The sequence below is a fragment of the Capra hircus genome, chromosome 6 (genome assembly GCF_001704415.2).
Source record: "Capra hircus breed San Clemente chromosome 6, ASM170441v1, whole genome shotgun sequence".
Lineage (NCBI taxonomy): Eukaryota > Metazoa > Chordata > Mammalia > Artiodactyla > Bovidae > Capra > Capra hircus.
In genome coordinates this window covers 90,441,766-90,462,166 of record NC_030813.1, presented here as the reverse complement: position 1 = coordinate 90,462,166, position 20,401 = coordinate 90,441,766, and the positions used below count along the sequence as shown (strand labels likewise).

The window sequence follows — 20,401 nt, the reverse complement described above, 5'->3', positions numbered from 1 at the left end:
AATAAAATAAGGATAATTAATCACGCTTCAAATGAAAGGTGCTCTAAATAAATGGCATTATATTAAAAAAAAAAAAGAAACAAAGGAATGGTGTTAAGCGTTACTTGTGCTCTTTCTTTTAACTTAAACTATAAAACCAGTCAATCCTAAAGGAAATCAACCCTGAATATTCATTGGAAGGACTGATGCTGAAGCTGAAGCTCCAATACTTTGGCCACCTGATGCAAAGAGCTGATTCAGTGGAAAAGACCCTGGTGCTGGTAAAGAATGAGGGCAGGAAGAGAAGGGGGCATCAGAAGATGAGATGGTTGGATGGCATTATTGACTCAGTGGACATGAGTCTGAGTAAACTCTGGGAAATAGTGAAGGACAGGGAAGCCTGGTGTGCGGCAGTCCATGGAGTTACAAAGAGTCAGACACGACTTGGTGATCAAAGAGCTATAAAATCTCAGAGGACAAGTCTTCTACTTATTAGTATTTCTTTGCATCAAGCATAGGGTCCTGGTGGATGCAAAATGAATATTCTTTGATATAATAGGTCATAAGGGATAAACCCCGTTGGGTTTAGGAAATGTATACTGGCCGTGCTCAGGGATTTTCCTCTCACCTGCCACACCTTCTCCTCCAGTCAGTCAATCATTCCTTCATTCATTCACTCTGCAGTCCCTACTAGGGCCCCTATTCCCTAAAACTATAACTTTCTGGTGCATGACCCAGCTCTGTCACTGATTTTTGTCTCTTAGCCTTGTTGGCTGTGAGTTGAGGAAATCAAGATACATGGTCTAAAATACAAGCCAGAACAGTGGAACAGGTCTGTCTTAGATAATCTTCCCTATAAAAACAAGGGACTTGAATAAAGTAGTAGGTTGTGTCAGATTAGGGAGATTCTTGCATGCCAAGCTCAGAGTAGGTGCTCAGAATATTGGTCCGTCACATCCATGGTACCCTGAAGAGGGCAGAACAGGAGAGAGTGGAGGGTGGAGAACGGGAGGCTAGTTAGAAAACTGAAGATGCAATGCCATGCTGGAGGTGATGAGGTCTGGATTAAGAAAGGGAAGAGACAGGACCACAGGTGGCAAGCCTGTCTTTGGATGGCACCTCTGTTAGGGACTGAGTCAACACCCACTCTGATCCAGATGCCAAGTCCAGGCTCGAAACGTTCATGGCAGCTGAGAGCATGGAAAGCATGACAGAAAGTGGGGATGTGGCAGAAAGCAAAGACAGAAATGTGCGGGCATGCTCAGTCACTTCAGTTCGCTCTTTATGACTCCATGGACTGTAGCCTGCCAGTCTCTTCCATCCATGGGATTCTCCAGGCAAGAGTACTGGAGTGGGTTGCCATTTCCTTCTCCAGGGGATCTTCCCGACCCAGGGATTGAACCCACATCTCTTATGTCTCCTGCACTGGCAGATAAATTCTTGAAAGGACACATCTAAGTGCAATGTGCCAAGTGCTAGCTGCGGTACACATAGGATGATAATGGGGACAGAGGAAGCAATGTTTGAACTGTGAGTTCCTCCTTTCACCTTTCCAGATCCGCTCTCCACCTTTCTCCACTTTGCTCTTGGACCTGCCCTCCAGGAGGCTGAACTATATGGACCACAGTGGGCTTCTCGTCCTTGGCATCTGGCTGTACATTAGAGGGCAAGGGGAGAGAGAGGGCAGAGCATTGATCCCCTTCACTTCCAGAAGTTAACCTTGAGTTAGCTTTGTCCCTCGTCTGAGTCACTGCCCCTCCCAAGGTGGTCTGTTCTACAGGATTCACCTTCTGGGTTCTGGTTTACCCTTCTCTCCTCCAAGGCCTGACTTACGACAGCTCTGCGATTACGATCCCCTGTGGTTTTCTTATGCCCCAGCTGTAACTCTGTAATTTATTCCTTTATCACAGTTTGATAATATTAATATCTCTTGCTCTTGTTGGGACTCTCACTGATATATGCTGGACCTTTGAAATAAGAATTTGCAATTCTTTTGGACTTTTTCCCTTAGTAAACTATGAGCTCTTCTATGAGAAGTTATGTCTTGTCAAGCTTAGTTCTGTTTCTCCCCACCTCCACTGTTTACCACGATTTCCATTCACAGTGGTTGCTCATTGTTTGTTAGAAGATGTTAATTTCTCCTTGGTCACAACCACTTCTTTGACCCTAGCTGGTCCTGTTTGGCTCAGTCACAAATATTCCCCTCTGAGTTTATGTCCCTGGCAAAGATGACCAAGGCAAGGAGCTAAAGCTTCGTTTTCTCTTTCACCTTCTGGCTGTTCTTAATTCACTGTTTCTTAATCAAGAAGCCAAATGTTCCCACTAAGGCCTTTTCCTGCCTGATACCTGAAAGGGTACAGATTTCACTTCAATGTCAGATGCATGTGACCTCAGAAAAGACCCTAAATCTCTGTCATAATTTCCAAGATTGCAAAATCAAGATAAAACTAATACCAACTTTATGAGTGGCTGGAAGAATAAAAACAAATGTGGTGTTTCATAGAATTTACTGTCTTTCTCATGAAATATATCAGTGACTTGAAATAACAAGCATTCTCTCCACCCCCGCTCTACTTTCTTTGACTGTTTTCATGAGGTAAATACGGCATTAAAACATAGAGCACAATCATAATAACAGCTGACATTTCCTGAGTACTTACTCCCTGCCAGGAACTATTCTAAGCACTTATATATGTCATTTCATTTAATCTCCACAAGAACCATGTATGATAGTGTCTTCTTTATCTCAATTTTACAGATGAGGAAAAACAAGGCACAAAGAGATGAAATGACTTGCTCAAGGTCAGGAGCTGGAATGGAAAGCTAGGAAGCTCCATCCAAAGGCAGTAAGCTGTTAACCCTTAGCTTACCCAGTCTCACTCATTTACATTCCCTGTGACATATGTGAAGACAAATCATATAGACTGGCCAGCGTTAATGAACTATCATGGGGAAATTATTAAGGGACTGAGAGTAAAGTTTGCGCTTGTGGAAATTCTTGCGATTATACTTCAGCTCAGGCGTTGCACTCCAAAATTCAAATTCAATCCATTGTGTCTGGTTAACTGAACAGCATCTTTAGTATCTCAGTGTTGTCAAGGACACATGTTCTAGCCAGAGACTCACCTGAACTTAGCGCATGCTCCACCTCTTGCATGATCACCCCAGGGGAGGTGGTGGTGGTCTCCATGTCTATCAGTATACAGGTCACTTTGGGGGGCACAGTTGCTTGAGGCGTGGCCTCCGTGGGCACTGACTCAGTTGAGGCATGTGAAGTGGGTGTGAGAGTAGAGCTGTGCTCCCCCGTGTGGGACTCCGGTGTGGTTGGGGCTCCTGTGGGCTCGGTGCTGGTCTCAGCAGAGCTGTGGCTGGTGCTGATGGAGGCAGATGGGACCTCAGGTGGTGAGGTTGATGGGGGTGAGGGCGATGAGGCTGGCCCTTGAGGGGAGGTGAGTGTGGGAGACTCAGCAGGGGGCTGCGATCCTGTAGTGGGCACGCCGGCCTCCGGAGTGTCTGAGCTGTGTTCCTCAGGCGTGGGTGTTAAGTGGGCTCCACCACTTGTTGGTGAAGGGTCTGTGCCCTCCCAGTTGGAGGCAGAGCTGGTGGACTGCTCTTCTCTGGGCTCTGTGGAGATGTTCTTTGTGGGTGGAGATGTGGCGACCAGTGTTGGATCTAGGAGGACTGAGCTGTTGGGCGGGCCACCGGTAGGGGAGGCAGGAGGACTTTGCGGAGAGCTGGTCCAGGTAGCTGTCGGTGGGGAGGTCTCTGCCAGAGGAGAATCAGTAGAGGGGATGGATGCAGACACGCTCTGTAGCCTCAGCCCTGTGGAAGAGCCAGGACAAAAGTGGTTAATCTGTGAAAAAGTGCATGGCAAGGCTGTGTTACAGTATTTTCACAGGTCTTTCTCATTTTACACTGTGCCTCTGTAATTGTGAAGGTGACTTTAAGAATATTTTCATCCCACTAATTGCTCTCTCCTCCCTTGGTGACTATCAGTAGGAACCAGCCTGTAAGCTCAGCAGGAGCAATTAGTGGGTCAGTATGCACAAGTTCAGCCAATACATGGCGTGAACTAGCCTTGTCTCTGCTTGCTTAAAGCCATGCCCTTAAATACTGAGACACTCTGCCGAAGTGACTATGAGAATTTGTCTGGACTGTTAAAGGCCTGCAGGGATGCCTAGCCTATGTGATGGGTTTGGGGAAGTGCAAAGCTGGTGGAGCTCACTGATTGGCTCTTCCTTGCCATGGGTGCTCACTGATTGGTTGCTCACTGCTTCAGGGTTCTGAGCTCTGCAACCTGGCTGCTGCTGCTGCTTGCTAAGTCACTTCAGTTGTGTCCAACTCTGTGCGACCCCATAGACGGCAGCCCATCAGGCTCCCCCGTCCCTGGGGTTCTCCAGGCAAGAACACTGGAGTGGGTTGCCATTTCCTTCTCCAATGCACAAAAGTGAAAAGGTAAAGTGAAGTCGCTCAGTCGTGTCCGACCCTCAGCGACCCCATGGACTGCAGCCTACCAGGCTTCTCCATCCATGGGATTTTCCAGGCAAGAGTACTGGAGTGGGGTGCTATTGCCTTCTCCATGCAACCTGGCACAGGGATGCAAGGGTTATGGGCTTGCCCACTTGGGCAAATAAAGGTGTGAGCACATTTCCTGTGAAAGAAGAAACGGGAGGTCCCCGATTAAAAGCTGAGAAGAGGAAGGAATCTGAAGTTTGGAAATATTTTCTGAGTCTAGGACTTGGTTCTCCCAAATTTGAGCCTGGGGCCTTTACCTTCATGTTGTTTTGCCATTTTTTTCATATTCTGTAAAATTTTGGAATTAGTTTCCTTTCTTCTGTCCTCCATACCTCCATTTACCCCGTTCAGTTTCATTCATTTACTCAAGTATTTAATAAATGGCTTCTATGTACTTGTACGATGCTAGACACTGAATTTATGATTTCACTTTTTATGTAGCACATCTCTTGATTGCCCCTCCACACCCTTTACCATTTCCCAACAAGCTTTTCCCCTGGTCATCTCCTTCTCAGTGGATGGCAAGGCCTTTCGATCAGTTACTCAGTTAAAAATCCAAATATCATCCTTAATGCGTCTCTTTCCCTCACTGCTCCTCCTCCATCCAACCATCAGCAAATCATGATGACTGCACCTAGAAAACAGATCTGAATCCAGTCACTCCTTGCCACCTCCCTTATCATCTCAGCATCACCGGAGGCACCAGTCACTTGTCTAGACAACTGCCACCATCTCTTAATTGGTCTGTTAGCTTCCAGATTTCCTCCTTTCAGCCTAGTTTTCACATAGCAGCCAGTGTAATATTTTAAAGTGATAAATCAAACTGATTTAAACTCATCAAAACCCTTCCAAGGTTCTGCTTAGAAGAAAATCCAAAACTATTCCTTTTCATCATTCCATGTTCTCATCATTCTGGTTAATCTCTATTCAAATGTTAACCTCCTCCTTAGATGAATCTTCCCAGACAGTCCTAGCCAAAGTCATTCCTATTTCAGCCCCTTGCTGATTTTTTCCAAGGTTTAAAAAAATTCTTTTAGTGTTAAAATATACATTTAATGTTTTAACCATTTTTGAAGTGTATAGTTCATTGGCCCCAAATATATTTTCATTATTGTTCGATAATCACAATCATCCACCTCCAGAACTTTTTCATCTTCCCAAACTGTACCCATAGCTCTCTATTTTCCCCTTCCTGCAGTCCCTGGAAACCACTATTTTACTTTATATCTCTTGAATTTGACTGCTTTAAGTACCTCATATAAATAGAATCATATAATACTTGTCCTTTTGTTTCTGACTTATTTCACTCACTAGCAAAATATCGTCAAAGTTCATCCGTGTTATAGCATGTGCCAGAATTTCCTTCCTTCTGAAGGCTAAATAATATCCCATTGTAGACACCACCTTTTGTTTATTCATTCATCCAGTGATGGCCACTCGGGCTGCTTCCACCTTTTGGTTATTGTGAATAGTGTACACTCATATGTGTACAAATATCTGTTTGGGACCATGCTTTCAACTGTTTGGGTTCTATGCCCCAAAATGGAATTTTATCTATTAGGTCAGCAGTAAAGAATTCACCTGTCAAACAGGAGACACAGGTTCGATACCTGGGTTGGGAAGATCCTCTGGAGAAGGAAAGGGCAACTCACTCCAATATTCTTGCCTGGCAAATCCTATGAACAGAGGAGTCTGGTGTGTTACAGTCCATGGGGTTGCAAGAGTTAGACATGACTTAGTGACTAAATCCCCACACATAGTAATTCTATGTTTAATGTTTTGAGGAACCACCACATCTTTTGCCCTTTTTTGTTTTTCATAAAGTTAATAAAATAAAATCATTTCTTCCTGAAACTACATATTATTTATCTGCCTATTATATCTCTCTTCCACCAGAAGGTAAGCTCCACGATGGTGCGGGGACCTGGTCTTACTCACTGTTGTTTCCTCTAGGACTAGAATAGTGCCTAGGTCAGTGTAACTGCTCAATAAGTACTTGTGGGAAGGAGAAAGGAAAGAAATAAGGAAGGGAGGGAGGGAGGGAAAAAAGGAGGGAGGGAAAGAAGGAGAGCGTAGAAAGGAACTAACTTAAGAACTTTATTCTTTAAAATACCCAACATTTCTCTACTGCTTTCTACGCATCACTGGGTATGGCCACATCCACCACGGCTGCGTGGGTCTAGCTGCCTACCTGCTGTTATTTGAAGGTAGGAACCTTGCTGAAAATGTCAGCCTCTGTCCTCTGCCATGCATACATGGATGCCTAGTGTCTTGTTAGTGCGTGCAGGCTCAGTCACTCAGTTGTGTCTGACCCTTTGCGACTCCATGGGCTATAGCCTGCCAGGCTTTTCCATCCATGGAATTTTCCAGGCAAGAATACTGGAGTGGGTTACCATGACCCCTCCAGGGGATCTTCCTCACCCGGGGATTGAACCCTCATCTCTTACATCTCCTGCATTGGCAGGCGGGTTCTTCACCACTACACCACCTGGGAAGCCTAATGTCTTGTTAGGCCTGCAACTATTTAATTCCCTAAACTCTGAGGTGACTTCCTTGGGGGTAGCATTAGGTAACAGCCAAACATGATCAAGATGCATAAGGAAAAAAACATGGGCTAGATTTTAGCACAGAAGAAGGGAGAAAAGAGGGAGGCCGAGGGACGTAGGCATTCAGCTGCGTGACGAGCTCAGTAGCTGATGGAAAGTTGTGCTACAGAATCTAACCCAAAAACACAATTTTCTCAATATTTAAGTGAATTGAACACTTTGATTGTTGTCAAAATAATTTGTTTTAATTTATTTAAAAGGAGTTGGTGAAGACCATAAACTATAGGAGAGTTACTCTTTTAGTAAACAGGGATATAGACCTCTCAAATTAGTCCATGTTACAGTGATGGACTTTTGGCAGCTGTGAAGTCTCAGCAATTTCAGAATGAATGCAGGTCATGAGGTCTTTGAAACAGGGACAAAACAATACTTGGGACAAACATTATGAAAACATTGAATCTTCCTATGTGACCTTAGAACTTACTGGCTCTGCATCTTCGTAGCTCCTGTGACTCATTAACGATTCTGAGGCCAAAATAAATGGACAACATTTAACTACTATTTAGTATCATATAATAGATGTGCAGATGGAGGTAGACAGAGACTTTGTCTGGCAGCTAAGTCAGTCTTGAAAATCTGCGATGAATGAGCAATGGCATCTATTATATACAAAGGAGCACAGCTTCATTCAAGCTTTTATTGAGTAGTTTCTATGTCTCTGACCTCGCCCTCAGAGAAGTCACTATTTATCAGGACAGAAAGGACACCCAACTCTGTGTAATATGATATGATCAGAACATTATGGAAGTAAAAGCAAGTTGCAATGGGAGACAGAAGGAAAGATGAATAGATTCTGTATGGGGACTGTGGAATGCAAAAATATACAAAGTCATTTTCAAATGGCATTTAGAAAAGTCACCGAAGAGATGACCTTTGAGTTGGTTCAGAAAGGATGAGAACACACAAGATGCTGTTAAAGTATATGATGTTCAGGCTGACAGCTGCATTGTCATTTCCAGGGGAGCTAAAAGCTGTACTATGGCAATCATCATAGTGCTGGAAAGGACATGTTCCAGGAATAAGTGGGGTGGCTGGAGACACCCATTTTCTTGTTTAACCCTGACTAGTATACTTTCATAACTCCTGCCCTTTCTGCTTCCAGAGAGGAATGTGGTGGCTGTTCATTTCCCAAGACTACCTACTTAGCACTTAAAGTATTTTATGGTCTAGTTCAGATGATTCTTAACCCTAACAAACAACAATGCATAGAAGTTGTGGGCCAACACTGGTCATCTTCACGTGAACAAGGCGTTAAAGCCTCTGATTTGCCTAATTTGGTGGTACATTCCATATTACTAGGGGCTTCCCTGGTGTCTCAGAGGTTAAAGCGTCTGCCTCCAGTGCGGGAGACTGGGTTCGATCCCTGGGTTGGAAAGATCCCTTGGAGAAGGAAATGGCAATCCACTCCAGTATTCTTGCCTGGAGAATCCCATGGACAGAGAAGCCTAGCAGGTTACAGTCCATGGGGTCGCAAAGAGTCGGACACGACTGAGTGACTTCACCTTCACCTGCACCTTCCATAATACTCTGAGTACATGAGGGTGGGTCTTCTTTCAGGTTGAAGATATCCAAAGCTCAGGTGCCATGACTACCCTGGAGAATGTTTGCTGTCCTAGTTGGCTCAGGCTGCCAGAACAAAATTATCATAGACTAAGTGGCTTTAACAATAGCAATTTACTTCTCACAGTTTGGAGGCTGAGAAGCCCGATTAAGGTGTGGGCCAGTTCAGGTTCCAGCAAGAGCGCTGCATCTGAGCTTGTGAGTGGCAACCTTCTAGCTGTGTCTTCACATGGCCCTTCCTCACTCTCTGCTGGGAGGTGTGGAGAAAGCTCTCTGGTATCTTTTCTTATAAGGACACTAATCCCATGATGAGGGCTCCATCTTCATCTAATCCTAATTACTTCCCCAAAGCTCCATCTTCAAATGCTATCACACTGGCTTCAACACTGAGAATCACTGAGACAGTCTAAGAAAACAACACTTCTGCTTTCTCATATGTAGGACTTCTGTTTTCACAGGAAGATCAAATTGATTAAGTCAAACAGCTAAGGATGTATCCCAGGATTTCAAAACTATTTTTAGTGCTAAAGAAAAGGTCTAGGTGACACATGATGATGACCCCTCATTGGATAAATGAGGAACAGCCAGGGAGAGGAGGTGATGTAATTGACCTTACACATCTAAGAGGAGATGCCGGGCAGGGCTGCCTGAAGAAAATCATGTAGAGACAGGCTCAGAATGAGAGTTCCCCACCACCACTCTGTGCCTAGTCTCAGAAAGACCCCAAAAAGGCCTGTAGAACTTACTTTAGCAACTATCATTACAGAGCAAGCAAGCAGGAGCCCCTGTTAAAATAAGCCAGGAAGTTAAAATAATGTGCCAACAAGGGCCTATTAGCACAGGGATCTATACTCAATATTTTGTAATAATCTATATGGGAAAAGAATCTGAAAAAGAATAGATATATGTACAACTGAATCACTTAACTGTATATTTGAAACTACCACGATATTATACATCAACTATACTTCAGAAGAAGTCATTAAAATGGAAAAAAAGCAATAAAAAAAAAACAAAAGCAAACATCCCCCCAAAATAAAGCAGTGCCCCATAAATTTTCCCACCCAAAGTAGAGCCACTTTCCTCTGAAGAAAAGAATTAGTTCCAATATTTTCTTGAGAAAATGGCAGAGAAAATAGGATGAAGACACTGCATCTATTATTCTCTAAATTAGAGGTGACTTTGCCACACACCATGGCCCTGCCCAGGCAGTGACAGGCTGCTCACATGTCTGAAAGGGAGTGACACAAGGAAGGAAATCTCTTATACTTGGCTCAAGTGAGAGATCCAGGGGCGTGATGGCTAGACGTATGACTTAATCTGAAATTCTTCCTTGTAAACGTACAAATGGAAGTCCTTCCTGAAGTTCGGTCAGGGTAAAAGTTTTTTGTTGCAAGAATAGCCAGCAGTGCTAGTCTCTCGATTTGTCCCACTCTCTTCTTCCCCTTCCGTGTCCACAGATCAGTTCTCTATGTCTGAGTCTCTATTCTTGTCCTGCAAATAGGTTCATCAACATCATTTTTCTAGACTCCATACATACGTGTTAATATACGATATTCGTTGTTCTCTTTCTGGCTTACTGACAGACCATTGTATAACACAGGGAACTCCGTTTGGTGATCTGTAATGACCTGGAGGGGTGGGATAGGGGATGGGGTGGGAGGGAGGCTCAAAAGGAGGGGATATATGTATACATATAGCAAATTCAGTTTGTTGTACAACAGAAACTAATACAACATTGTAAAGCAATTATACTCCAATTAAAAAAATAAATTTAAAAGTTTAAAAAAGCAAAAAAAAAAAAAAAGATTAGCTGACAGATTGTTGCTCAGAAGAAAAGCAGACGCTTGTTGTTTCCACTGTATATTGTCCTTTAATGTGTGAAAACAAACAAACAAAAAAACCACGTCTGACTTGAGCTGGGATTTCCTGCGTTGCTAGGAGGAGAGACTGGCGGCTGATGGCTGGGACACGTAGGCAAGTCTCCCGGTACTGAAGCGAATTACAAGATGCTCCAGGGTCGAGTCTGCATTCCGCGCATGCGCTCTTGCCTCCTGCCCGCCTGGGTGTCAAGAACATAGGGCGGCAACATTGGCAGCCGGTGGACAAGGAGTGCCCTTAACTGTCACCTCTTCCTGGGTCTTGTGAGCAGCAAACTGGGCCAGTGCTAAAGTCCCAGATGGCCCGACTGCCTGTGTTGCTCACCTGTTCTCTACCCCCCACCCCCCTATATCCTGTCCTCTCCTGCCCTTGGCTTGTTAAGTAGCTGAGAAAACATGTGACAGAGCTTTGGCAAATTCGGTGAAATTTGATCAAAACACAGTCAAGCCCTCTCCTGGGCTGCCAAGTCAGCCTGAGGGGTGCCTTTGCCTGAGGTCTCGGGGGATCGTGCCAGGCCTGCCTGGCAGAGGTCCCAGCCCTGCTGAAGGTCTGCTTGCTAAGGAACTGCTAACAGTCAAGGCCAACTGGACTATGTCACTCCCCTCGCAGGGCTGAGGGGAGGAAAGGACCCCTGCATGGGAGATAAAACTCCAAGACCCCACTGAGATCTAGAAGGCTCTTTGGGATCCAAGCACAGTCTGCCTCTTCAGCATTGCTCCCCATCAGGCCCGAAAACACATCAGACTTTTCACTGTACTCTATTCCTTCTGCCCAAACAGCTCTCCCTCTCATGCCTGCCTGAGAATCTCCTGTTCATCCTGCCAGTGCTAGCTTAAGAGCCTTTGCTGATTCTCCTGCTAAATCCAACCCCCATGCCCCCATCTCCGGCCTCAAGCCCTTACGTGCTCAGAGTATCTTGTATTTTAATGTCACAGCACTGAAACTGTCATGTAACTACATACTTGCTTACGGGAAGCTTTGTGACTCCCCTTTAGAATCTAAGATTCACATGGAACAGGGGCTGTAGTGGATTTGCTCCTCACATATCCTTATTATCTGATTCATAATAGGAGTTCAACTATAAACATTTAAATGAATGACAGAATGAGCTGAGGACACTATGAAGGGTACCGTGCTGACCATTTCACATGCATCACCCCATTCAATCATAATATCCATTGTTATCTCGGTTTCACAGATGACAAAACAGAAGATCAGAAAAGTTATGTATCTACCCTAAGGTCATGCAGCTAGAACATGGCACGGCTGGAGCTTGAACCTGAAACTGTCTGGCTCCAGGCTGATCTTATAACCATCCCACTGTACTGTACTGGGACATGCAAAGATGTCTTTGAAGCCTGGGTCCCATGTTTGTAAAGGCAAACAAACACCAGTTTTCCTCTATCTCCCCTAATACATTCTCTAGTGCGGGTCACTAGAGAGGGCTTTAAAAAAAAATTACATGACCATGTGACCCTTTTTTTTCCCCCCTTTTATCCTGCTGTAGGCTCTCTAATGGCCTCAGGATAAATTGTGAACTCCTTGGCACAGCACATAACACCTTTGATGATCTCCCAACCCCACTCTTGGTGAGCCTTGTGATTCCAGTAATCTGAATCAGTGTGCATTTCTGAAACATTGGCTATCTTCCTCTTCCCAGCCTTTGAGTTTGCACTTCTTCCCACCGTGGCTTCCCCTGCCCTACCCCAGTCCTGAAAACTCTGAGCTTTACCTCCTCTATGAAGATTCCCCAACCTGAATGAGCCCTTCTCCTCTGTGTGGCTAATCATAGCACACATTATACTGAGTCGTTTCTCCCAATGCTTGTCTCCCATCAGACTAGGAACCCTAATAACAGGGACCACAGCATGCTGTTCATGTTCCCGGCAGAGAAAGTGCTCTATAAATATTCAGTAAAACCCTGGATTTTCTACCCTTTGAAAAATGAAAATGTTCTCTGGCTTATCTGTTGGGCCTTGATAGCAGAAATACATCTTCCTTTTGATTTGCCTTTAAGCTCCATAAAAACTACCAGCTCTGAGGAAATTTTGGATGGCTCTCTAAACATACTTTTTGCTTCCTCGTTTTCACTTTGGAAATAGCAGGGATGTCTTCATTTTGTGCATGATATAGACCAGAGTCACCAGCTTTTGAAATGCTGGCCTGTCAATCAACTGGCCCAAACACAGGTGGGCCTCACCATCCTGGCACTGAATGGACTAAACTTTAGCAAGTGTTTGAGTGAGAAAGAGTACAAAAGAATCTTAAAACAATATGTATAGTTTAATATATAAGCTAGGCCTTAATGGTGCTTAGGTTGAGCAAAGCTATTGTTTGGATTCCTCACACTGACAAAAATTCCCCACGGTGTGTTTGGTTGGGCTGGTAAGGGTACCCAACATTCCAGAAGGTTAATCTAACATCTGCAAAACCATTACTAATCCTTCTGGTCCAACCATATGGTATCTGAGAGCTCTCATATGTCTAGATAAAATGTATATGCCCCAAAGCCATCAAACTGTGTTTAAGAAGACGCTTGTTTGAAGGAGAAGCGCCACATCCTCCTGAGAGTTTCGTTGGTGGAAATGAGATCCAGTTCTAGTCCCAAAAGAGGAAGAGCCCTTCTGTTTTCCAGCCACTGAATCAGAACCCGCAGACATGGAGTATGACTCAGCTTCTCTGTCTGGACTCTTGTTATCACCAAGCTCCATGTGGGGGCTGTGCATGCTAATTGACAGAATAACATTTGTGAAGAAAGTTGTGCTTTCTGGGGAAGAAAAAAAATATAGTACATCATTTAAAAAAAATTTTCTTCTCACCGGAAGCAGCAGCTATCTTTGTCAATCAAATGCTCCCCCAAAGTCATTACCTTTAAGTTGGGGGTAGACTGTGGTGGTCGGCCTCAGGAGGAGGCGGTGCTGAGCACAGATGCCAAGAGGCACCCAAAATTCTGGACTAGCCATATTGGGGTGTCTCAGGGTGGCGAGCTGGAGAGAGAGAGATGATGTAGGGAGGGCAAGTGCCTTGTCTTCAGCTGCTTTGTGGTTAAGGTGGGTACAGGGTGGGTAGCGGGATGGGAGAGGAAAGTGACTTGATACCTCCTTCAGGTCACGGGGGATCTTCTGAACAACAGTGTTGCCTTCTGCAGTGGGCCTATTTCCAACACGTGTGGAGCCCAGGGTAAGAGTGCACACAGAGGCCCACACAGAGAATGTGTCCCTGTTACAGACTGGGCTCCACCCGGACCCTGCAGCCTTCTGCGGGGTATCCCTCTGGTGACCGGACACTAGGGGGACCAAGATGTGCTGGGGCAGCGCCGGCCGAAGCTGGACCTGGGTTCAGCTGAACCGAGGATGGAGACTGACCCGGACTCGTTTCTCAGGCAGCCTTGGTGGGCAGGCTTTGTTCCTCCAGGCCTTGGTTTTCTGAAGGGATTTTCAGGCATTCTTAAGGCAGGGGGGAGGAAGGGAGTGTGCAGGGAGTATCTTGAGTGATCCGTGGTGATTGGCTTTAAACAAAGACAGCCCCTCCTCTGGTGACCCATAGCGGAGGCTGTGAGTCTGTCCTCCCCATGCCCACTGCGAGCCACACCCTGTGATCCAGGGGCCCAATCCAGCTCCCCATCACTCTCCTGTTTGCTCAGCAGGTTCCTGAAATTTCCAAAAAAATTTCTCCTGTGAAATTGAAAAGGAAAAAAAAAAAGTCTTTGTGTTCAGGTGTCACAAAATGCAGTGGTTTCTTGTCTGGTCAAAGTCACACCCTTTCCTTTGCCTTCCCCTACCCACCTCTGCCCCCAGGTCCAAATCACAATCAAGACATTTCTCATACTCTGCAGCCACTAGGAAGTATCAGAACTTAAGAAAGTCTGTAGCATCGGTCTGCTTTGATTCTGAACCGTTTCCTTCAGAGGACTGTTGGGAAGCTAGGAATTACTCTAAGAGCTGGGGCCACCCTGGCGCTTTCACAGCCTAAATGTCCTTGACCACTTCTCCCCACCACTTTGTCTCCAGCTCAGTGGGTGCCCCATCCATGCCTTCTTGGAAATCTGCCCTTGACAGGACAGTCTTGGTTGGTGGGAGGGATTCCAAGTTGACCCATACAGGCATTCTGACTGGCGAATCTGTAGGCAACCTGACTACTCACAGGGAAATACCCGTGAAATGCATTCCCATTTGTCTCACCACCAACGCTGACCACTGATCACCTAGGAGTCAGGCAAGAGGGCAGGGATGGCTCCAGTTGCAGACGCATCTCCCAGACTCAGAGCCATATGACTCAGAGCAAGTTTCCTGGGCTGTGGGAGAGGGTGGTGGGAGCCTTCTCAGAGAAGACGAATGACCCATGATATTGGTGGGCCTCCTTTCTCTTCCTGCCAACATTTTTCTTCTAAGGGTTTTCAGCAAAGATGCCAGTCAGCACAAACGGTTATGATTCCTAGTTTCTTTAAAAAAAATTCATGTCCTTTTAAAATAGTGAATAGAAATATAACGTATGTATAACAAAATGCATACATCTTAAGTGCATAATCAGTGAATTATTACACACACACATATATATATACCTGCATAAGCACCACTGAGATCAAGATACAGAAACTTTCCAGCACCTGGAAAGTTCCCTCATACTTTCTCACAGACATAATCCTCTAAAGAAAACTTGTTCTGACTTTCATCACTGGAGATTAGCTTTCCCTGTTTTTGAACTTCACATCAATGGAGGCATGCGGTGTGTCCTCTTTCCTGTCTGGATTCTTTCACTCACCATGAGACTCTCTTATGTTGCTGTGTTTTAACAACTCATCATTTCTCATTGCTGATAGCATTCAATCTCATGAACATACCACAATTTATTACCAAATTTATAGTGACTCAGTGGTAATGAACCTGCCTGCCAATGCAGGAGATTCAGGTTTGATCCCTGGATCAGGAAGATCCCCTGCAGAAGGGAATGGCTATACACTCCAGTATTCTTGCCTGGAAAATTCCATGGACAGAGGAGCCTGGCAGTCTACAGTGACTGAGCGACTCAGCACAGTCCAGCAGCACCACGATTTATTAATCCATTTTACCAATGGTGCACAGGTGGGCTATTTCCAGTTTAGGGTTATTATAAGTGAAGATGCTTGCTTCACAGCTTCTTAGTTAACATTTCTCTAATGCTTATTAAAAGGCATTAATATTGTAATACTTTTAATACCTATAATACTTTTCAAGTATTAAGTCACTTAATCCTTGCAATAAACCTAGGATAATTATTATTACCCCCCTTTGACTAGTGAGAAAACTGAGGCAGAAGGAGGTTAAATAACTTCCCAGTATATAGAACTGGAAAGTAGAACTGGGATTCAAACCCTAGAAGGTAGTCTAACTCAATAACCTGTCTTCTTAACCATCTAGATAATATGCTGCTGCTGCTGCTGCTAAGTCGCTTCAGTCGTGTCCGACTCTGTGCGACCCCACAGATGGCAGCCCACCAGGCTCCCCCGTCCCTGGGATTCTCCAGGCAAGAACACTGGAGTGGGTTGCCATTTCCTTCTCCAGTATTAGCTAGACCACTTATTTGCTGCATGACCTTGGGCAAGCCTGTTAATTACTATCTCCTCATTTGCCAACTTGGGATAATAACAGTACCTCCATTCACAGAGTTATTGTAATATAAGGGCTTCCCTGGTGGCTCAGACGGCAAAGAAATTGACTGCAATGCAGGAGACCAGGGTTCAATCCCTGGGTCGGGAAGATCCCCTGGAGAAGGGGGATCACCTCGTCTGCCAACTTAGGATAATACCAGTACTTCCATTCACAGAGTTATTGTGAGGGTTAAATAAATAATCTATATAAGGCAGCCACTGTTGATTGACTAACCCAATAGTCATTCCCAATCCCCTTCTGCTAGCCTCCCTACCGAAACTATAAAAGCTAAATGCTCCCTTCCTAGCCTTCTTTGTACCCAGAAATGTCTATGTGCCCCAGTTCCACAGAATGAGGTTGATAAGACATAGGCTAAGGGGCTTCTGGAGAAATTTCACTTCCTCATAAAAAGAATATGTAAGAAAGAGAAATTCTCTCGGTGCCTACTTGTCCCTCCCACTTCTTCCCTTTAATGTAGATGTGATGTCTGGCACAGTGGCAACCATCCTGTGAAGCCAAGGATAAAAGTCAACCCACTGGGGAAGATGGAAGTGAAAGAGAGAAAGAACCTTTTTCCTTGATGATACTATTGATCTTGCCATGACAAGACTAGAATGTCAAACTTCAGACTTCCTATTAAATAAACAACACGTGCCTTTGGGGATTAAGGTATTGTGTAGATTTTCCATTATTAGCAGTATAGATGACAGACCCTGTAAAATGCTTATCACAATGCCAGGCACAAAGTAAGAGCTCAGTAAATACTAGGCTATTATGCAGATCTGTTTAATTGGAACCTGGGTCCACATGCCTTTGCCTTCTTTAATCTGCTAATGATTTCAATAGGCATCCTTAAAGAGACACTATTCCTCCTCCTGGCATCAGCTATAAGCCTCAGGAATGGAGCACCCCTGACATTCTTCAACAGAGCAATGAGCAACTGGACCTGTCAGCGTTCCCAGAGGTATTCTCTAGGCTAATGCCTGTGAAAGCTGAGCTGCCTCAAAAACTCACAGAACGCATCAGGAAAAAAAAAAAAAAAAAAGCTAATAGTGATTTAGCTATGATTTAGCTAAAGAAACAGTTCAGAAAGTTTGTGGGACAATTGTCAGCATCTCTCTTTTTTTTTTTTTCAAATGGGAGGATAATTAGTTTTTAATGTTGTGTTAGTTTCTGTTGTACAACAACATGTATCAGCTATATTCTTGAGCCTCCCTCCCAATCTCCTCATCCTTCCCCTCTAGGTCATCACAGAGCCCTGGGCTGAGCACCCTGTGCTATATAGCAGCTTCCCACTAGCTGTCTGTTTTACACATGGCCACTTTCTCAAATGGTCCCACCCTCTCCTTCCCCTGCTGTGTCCGTACGTCTGTTCTCTATGTCTGGGTCTCTGTTCCTGCCCTGCAGATAGGTTCATCAGTACATTTTTCTAGATTCCATATATATGGTTAATATATGATATTTGTTTTTCTCTTTCTGACTTACTTCACTCTGTATGACTGACTCTAGGTTCATCCACTTCACTGCAGGTAACCCGATTTCATTCCTTTTTATGACCAAGTAATATTCCATGGTGTGTATGTACCACAACTTCTTTATCCATTAATTGGTTGATGGACATCTCGGTTGCTTCCATGACCTGGCAATTGTAAACAGTGCTTCAATGAACATTGGGTACATGTGTCTTTTTGAATTATGGTTTTCTCAAGCATATGCCCAGTAGTGGGATCGTTGGATCATATGGTAGTTTTATTCCTAGTTTCTGAAGGAATCTCCATACTATTCTCCATAGTGGCGGTATCAATTTACATTCCCACCAACAGTGCAAGAACACAGTCTTGATAAGAATACGCTTGTGACTAGGTGACTGCAGCAGGCTGAGGAAGTAGAACAAAGACCCCTCAACAACAATCAGGGACCCTGGACTTGTTATTGTTACACGAGCTGGCCCACATTGGTCAGAGCCATGAGATGTAAGTTAGACACGCTCAGTAGAATGGCAACCTACTCTTGATTTTAAATTTTCAGCATCACTTAGCAATTTATTTTTAAAAAATTCAGTTAGACTTTTGTTTGTCTAGGTCCAATTCAACAAATAAGTATTGAGTGCCTGCTTTGACCAAGGCACCCAGGTATCTAGGCTATATGGATGAAGCAAACAGGAAGAGAGAGAAATTTGTTTTATATTTTATATAGGCTTTCTTTTGACAGCTGCAATTTGACTCTATTTTCCCCTCATGCATGTTAATGCTTGTGGGCCTTTATGTTTGTGTGTGTGTGGTGTGTGTGTGTGGTGTGTGTGTGTGTGTGGTGTGTGTGTGGGGTGTGTGTGTGGGGGGTGTGTGTGTGGGGGGGTGTGTGTGGGGTGTGTGTGGTGTGTGTGTGTGTGGTGTGTGTATGTGTGGTGTGTGTGTGTGCGTGTGTGCTCAGTCCTGTCTGACTCTTTGCAACCCCACGGACTGTACCCACCAGCCTCCTCTGTCCATGGGATTTTCCAGGCAAGAATACTGGAGGTGGTTGCTATTCTTCTCCAAGAGATTTTCCTGACCCAGGAATCAAACTCCAGTCTCCTGCACTGCAGGCAGATTCTTTGCTGTCTGAGCCACTCCTATTCATTAATTATCATTTCTACCCTTTAATCCTGTTGCTGCCTTTCAAGCTATCTCCTAAATGGCAAAAACTACACTAAAACTGCAAGCTTAAAAACTTATGGCATCAGAGCAGATTTCCTAGAGTCTAAGGATCTCTGTCCTCTATAGACATGGAAATGAGAATGAAGCTGCTCCTCACTTGAGTCAAGTTCTAGGCTGGACGTGCAGAGGTAGAATCTGCAGCCCTGAAGTCTACCTGGTTTCATGGGAGTCGAGGCCATCATTCCTTGGATGCACAGTTCTCCTCTTTGAGAACCACTTTCCTATTGTGGCATTATTAACCCATTTCCCCATAAGGGACCCTCCATGCTGTGCTTAGCCTCTCTGCTGAGAGAGCTCATTTTCAGAACTAGGCCTGGATGGAAGATGACAATTGTGGATGGAACCATGTGCAGCAAGGCCCTACTCATCACCAGAGACTCCAGGAGTGGATCTGGTGTTTTATTGTCTCCTGGAATGTGGCCCAAACCCTGATATGCACTCAAAGATAGATGGACCATCTCCGGGGATTGGGAACTGGGTGCCCCTTTGCTCCCAAATAAAGAGAAGTGGCCGGAAGAACAGGAATCTGTCATTAGGAAGTTCCAGGTACGTGTGCAAGCTAAGAGCTCACACGATGATATGAAAAGCACAAGCTAAGGGTGGACACAACCTTGTTTCTGGTTGTGTGTGACGAGGGTAATCTATTCACTCTGCAGGGGTGAATCTTCTCTGCAGAAATATGCCTCCTAATGAACAAAATCCACTGAAATTGATATGAGGAACCATGCTTTATGTAAGAGATGTTGTGGGTAATGAATTTTAATCAAGTACATTAAGCAATGAGGGGAACAGGCTGTTTGAAGGAATTCCGTGGTGAATCCTTATTTAATGCAATTAATTACCACCTAATTTGTCACCTGTGTAAAGCATGCTGACTTTAATTTGCCTAAAAGTCCAGATCTTCTCATGCTCTTGTTCCCTAAGATATTCATGACTCCAGAAGGCAGCAGGTTACTCTCCTTACAGAATTCGAACCTCAGCTGAAAATAACATAAATCACTACTCGAGTACACACAGCCACATAAACATCATTTTCAGAGTTGGTTTCATTTGTTAACCAATGTCCAATTGCTGTTACCCTCAGTATCTCTTAAACGCCTGCAGGATCACATTCTCTGCTAGGAAAAGCATCAGCAATGCCAACTGGAGAGGCACCACTGGCACCATTACTGAAGTACAGCATCTTCTGATGAAAATCTTTGGGATCCATTAAAAGGCTACTCGACAACCACTGCTGATAGGTGTAATTAAACATGTCAGTCTGGAAGGACAGACTCTGGCTACATAAGCTAACTTGGGTGAACTGAGCAAGATGGATAAAAATTGGCTCTGCTGGTAGCTCAACGTGAAGAATGATTTTGCTTTGGGTATACTTATTTAGAATACATTGATAAGTTGCTGCTTGGAAGAGAATTATTCAAAAACTAACACTGCCTATCCTGTACCTCATGAAACACTTCTTTCATCTATTCCTGGGTTACCTCTGGCAATGCTGGGGTTAGAAAGGGTCCCTCTCTATGCACACAGGCTGAACTGGAGG

At 44.6% G+C, this 20,401-nt stretch overlaps 1 protein-coding gene across 1 annotated transcript in view; it reads right to left on the bottom strand.

The window, feature by feature from the left end:
• Positions 1 to 20,401, bottom strand: part of PARM1 (prostate androgen-regulated mucin-like protein 1) — a 131,835-nt gene that overhangs the window by 42,976 nt on the left and 68,458 nt on the right. Inside the window, exon 2 of the mRNA XM_018049587.1 lies at positions 3,106 to 3,801. Coding sequence (XP_017905076.1) covers positions 3,106 to 3,801 — 696 coding nt within the window. The remainder of the gene's footprint in view (positions 1 to 3,105; positions 3,802 to 20,401) is intronic.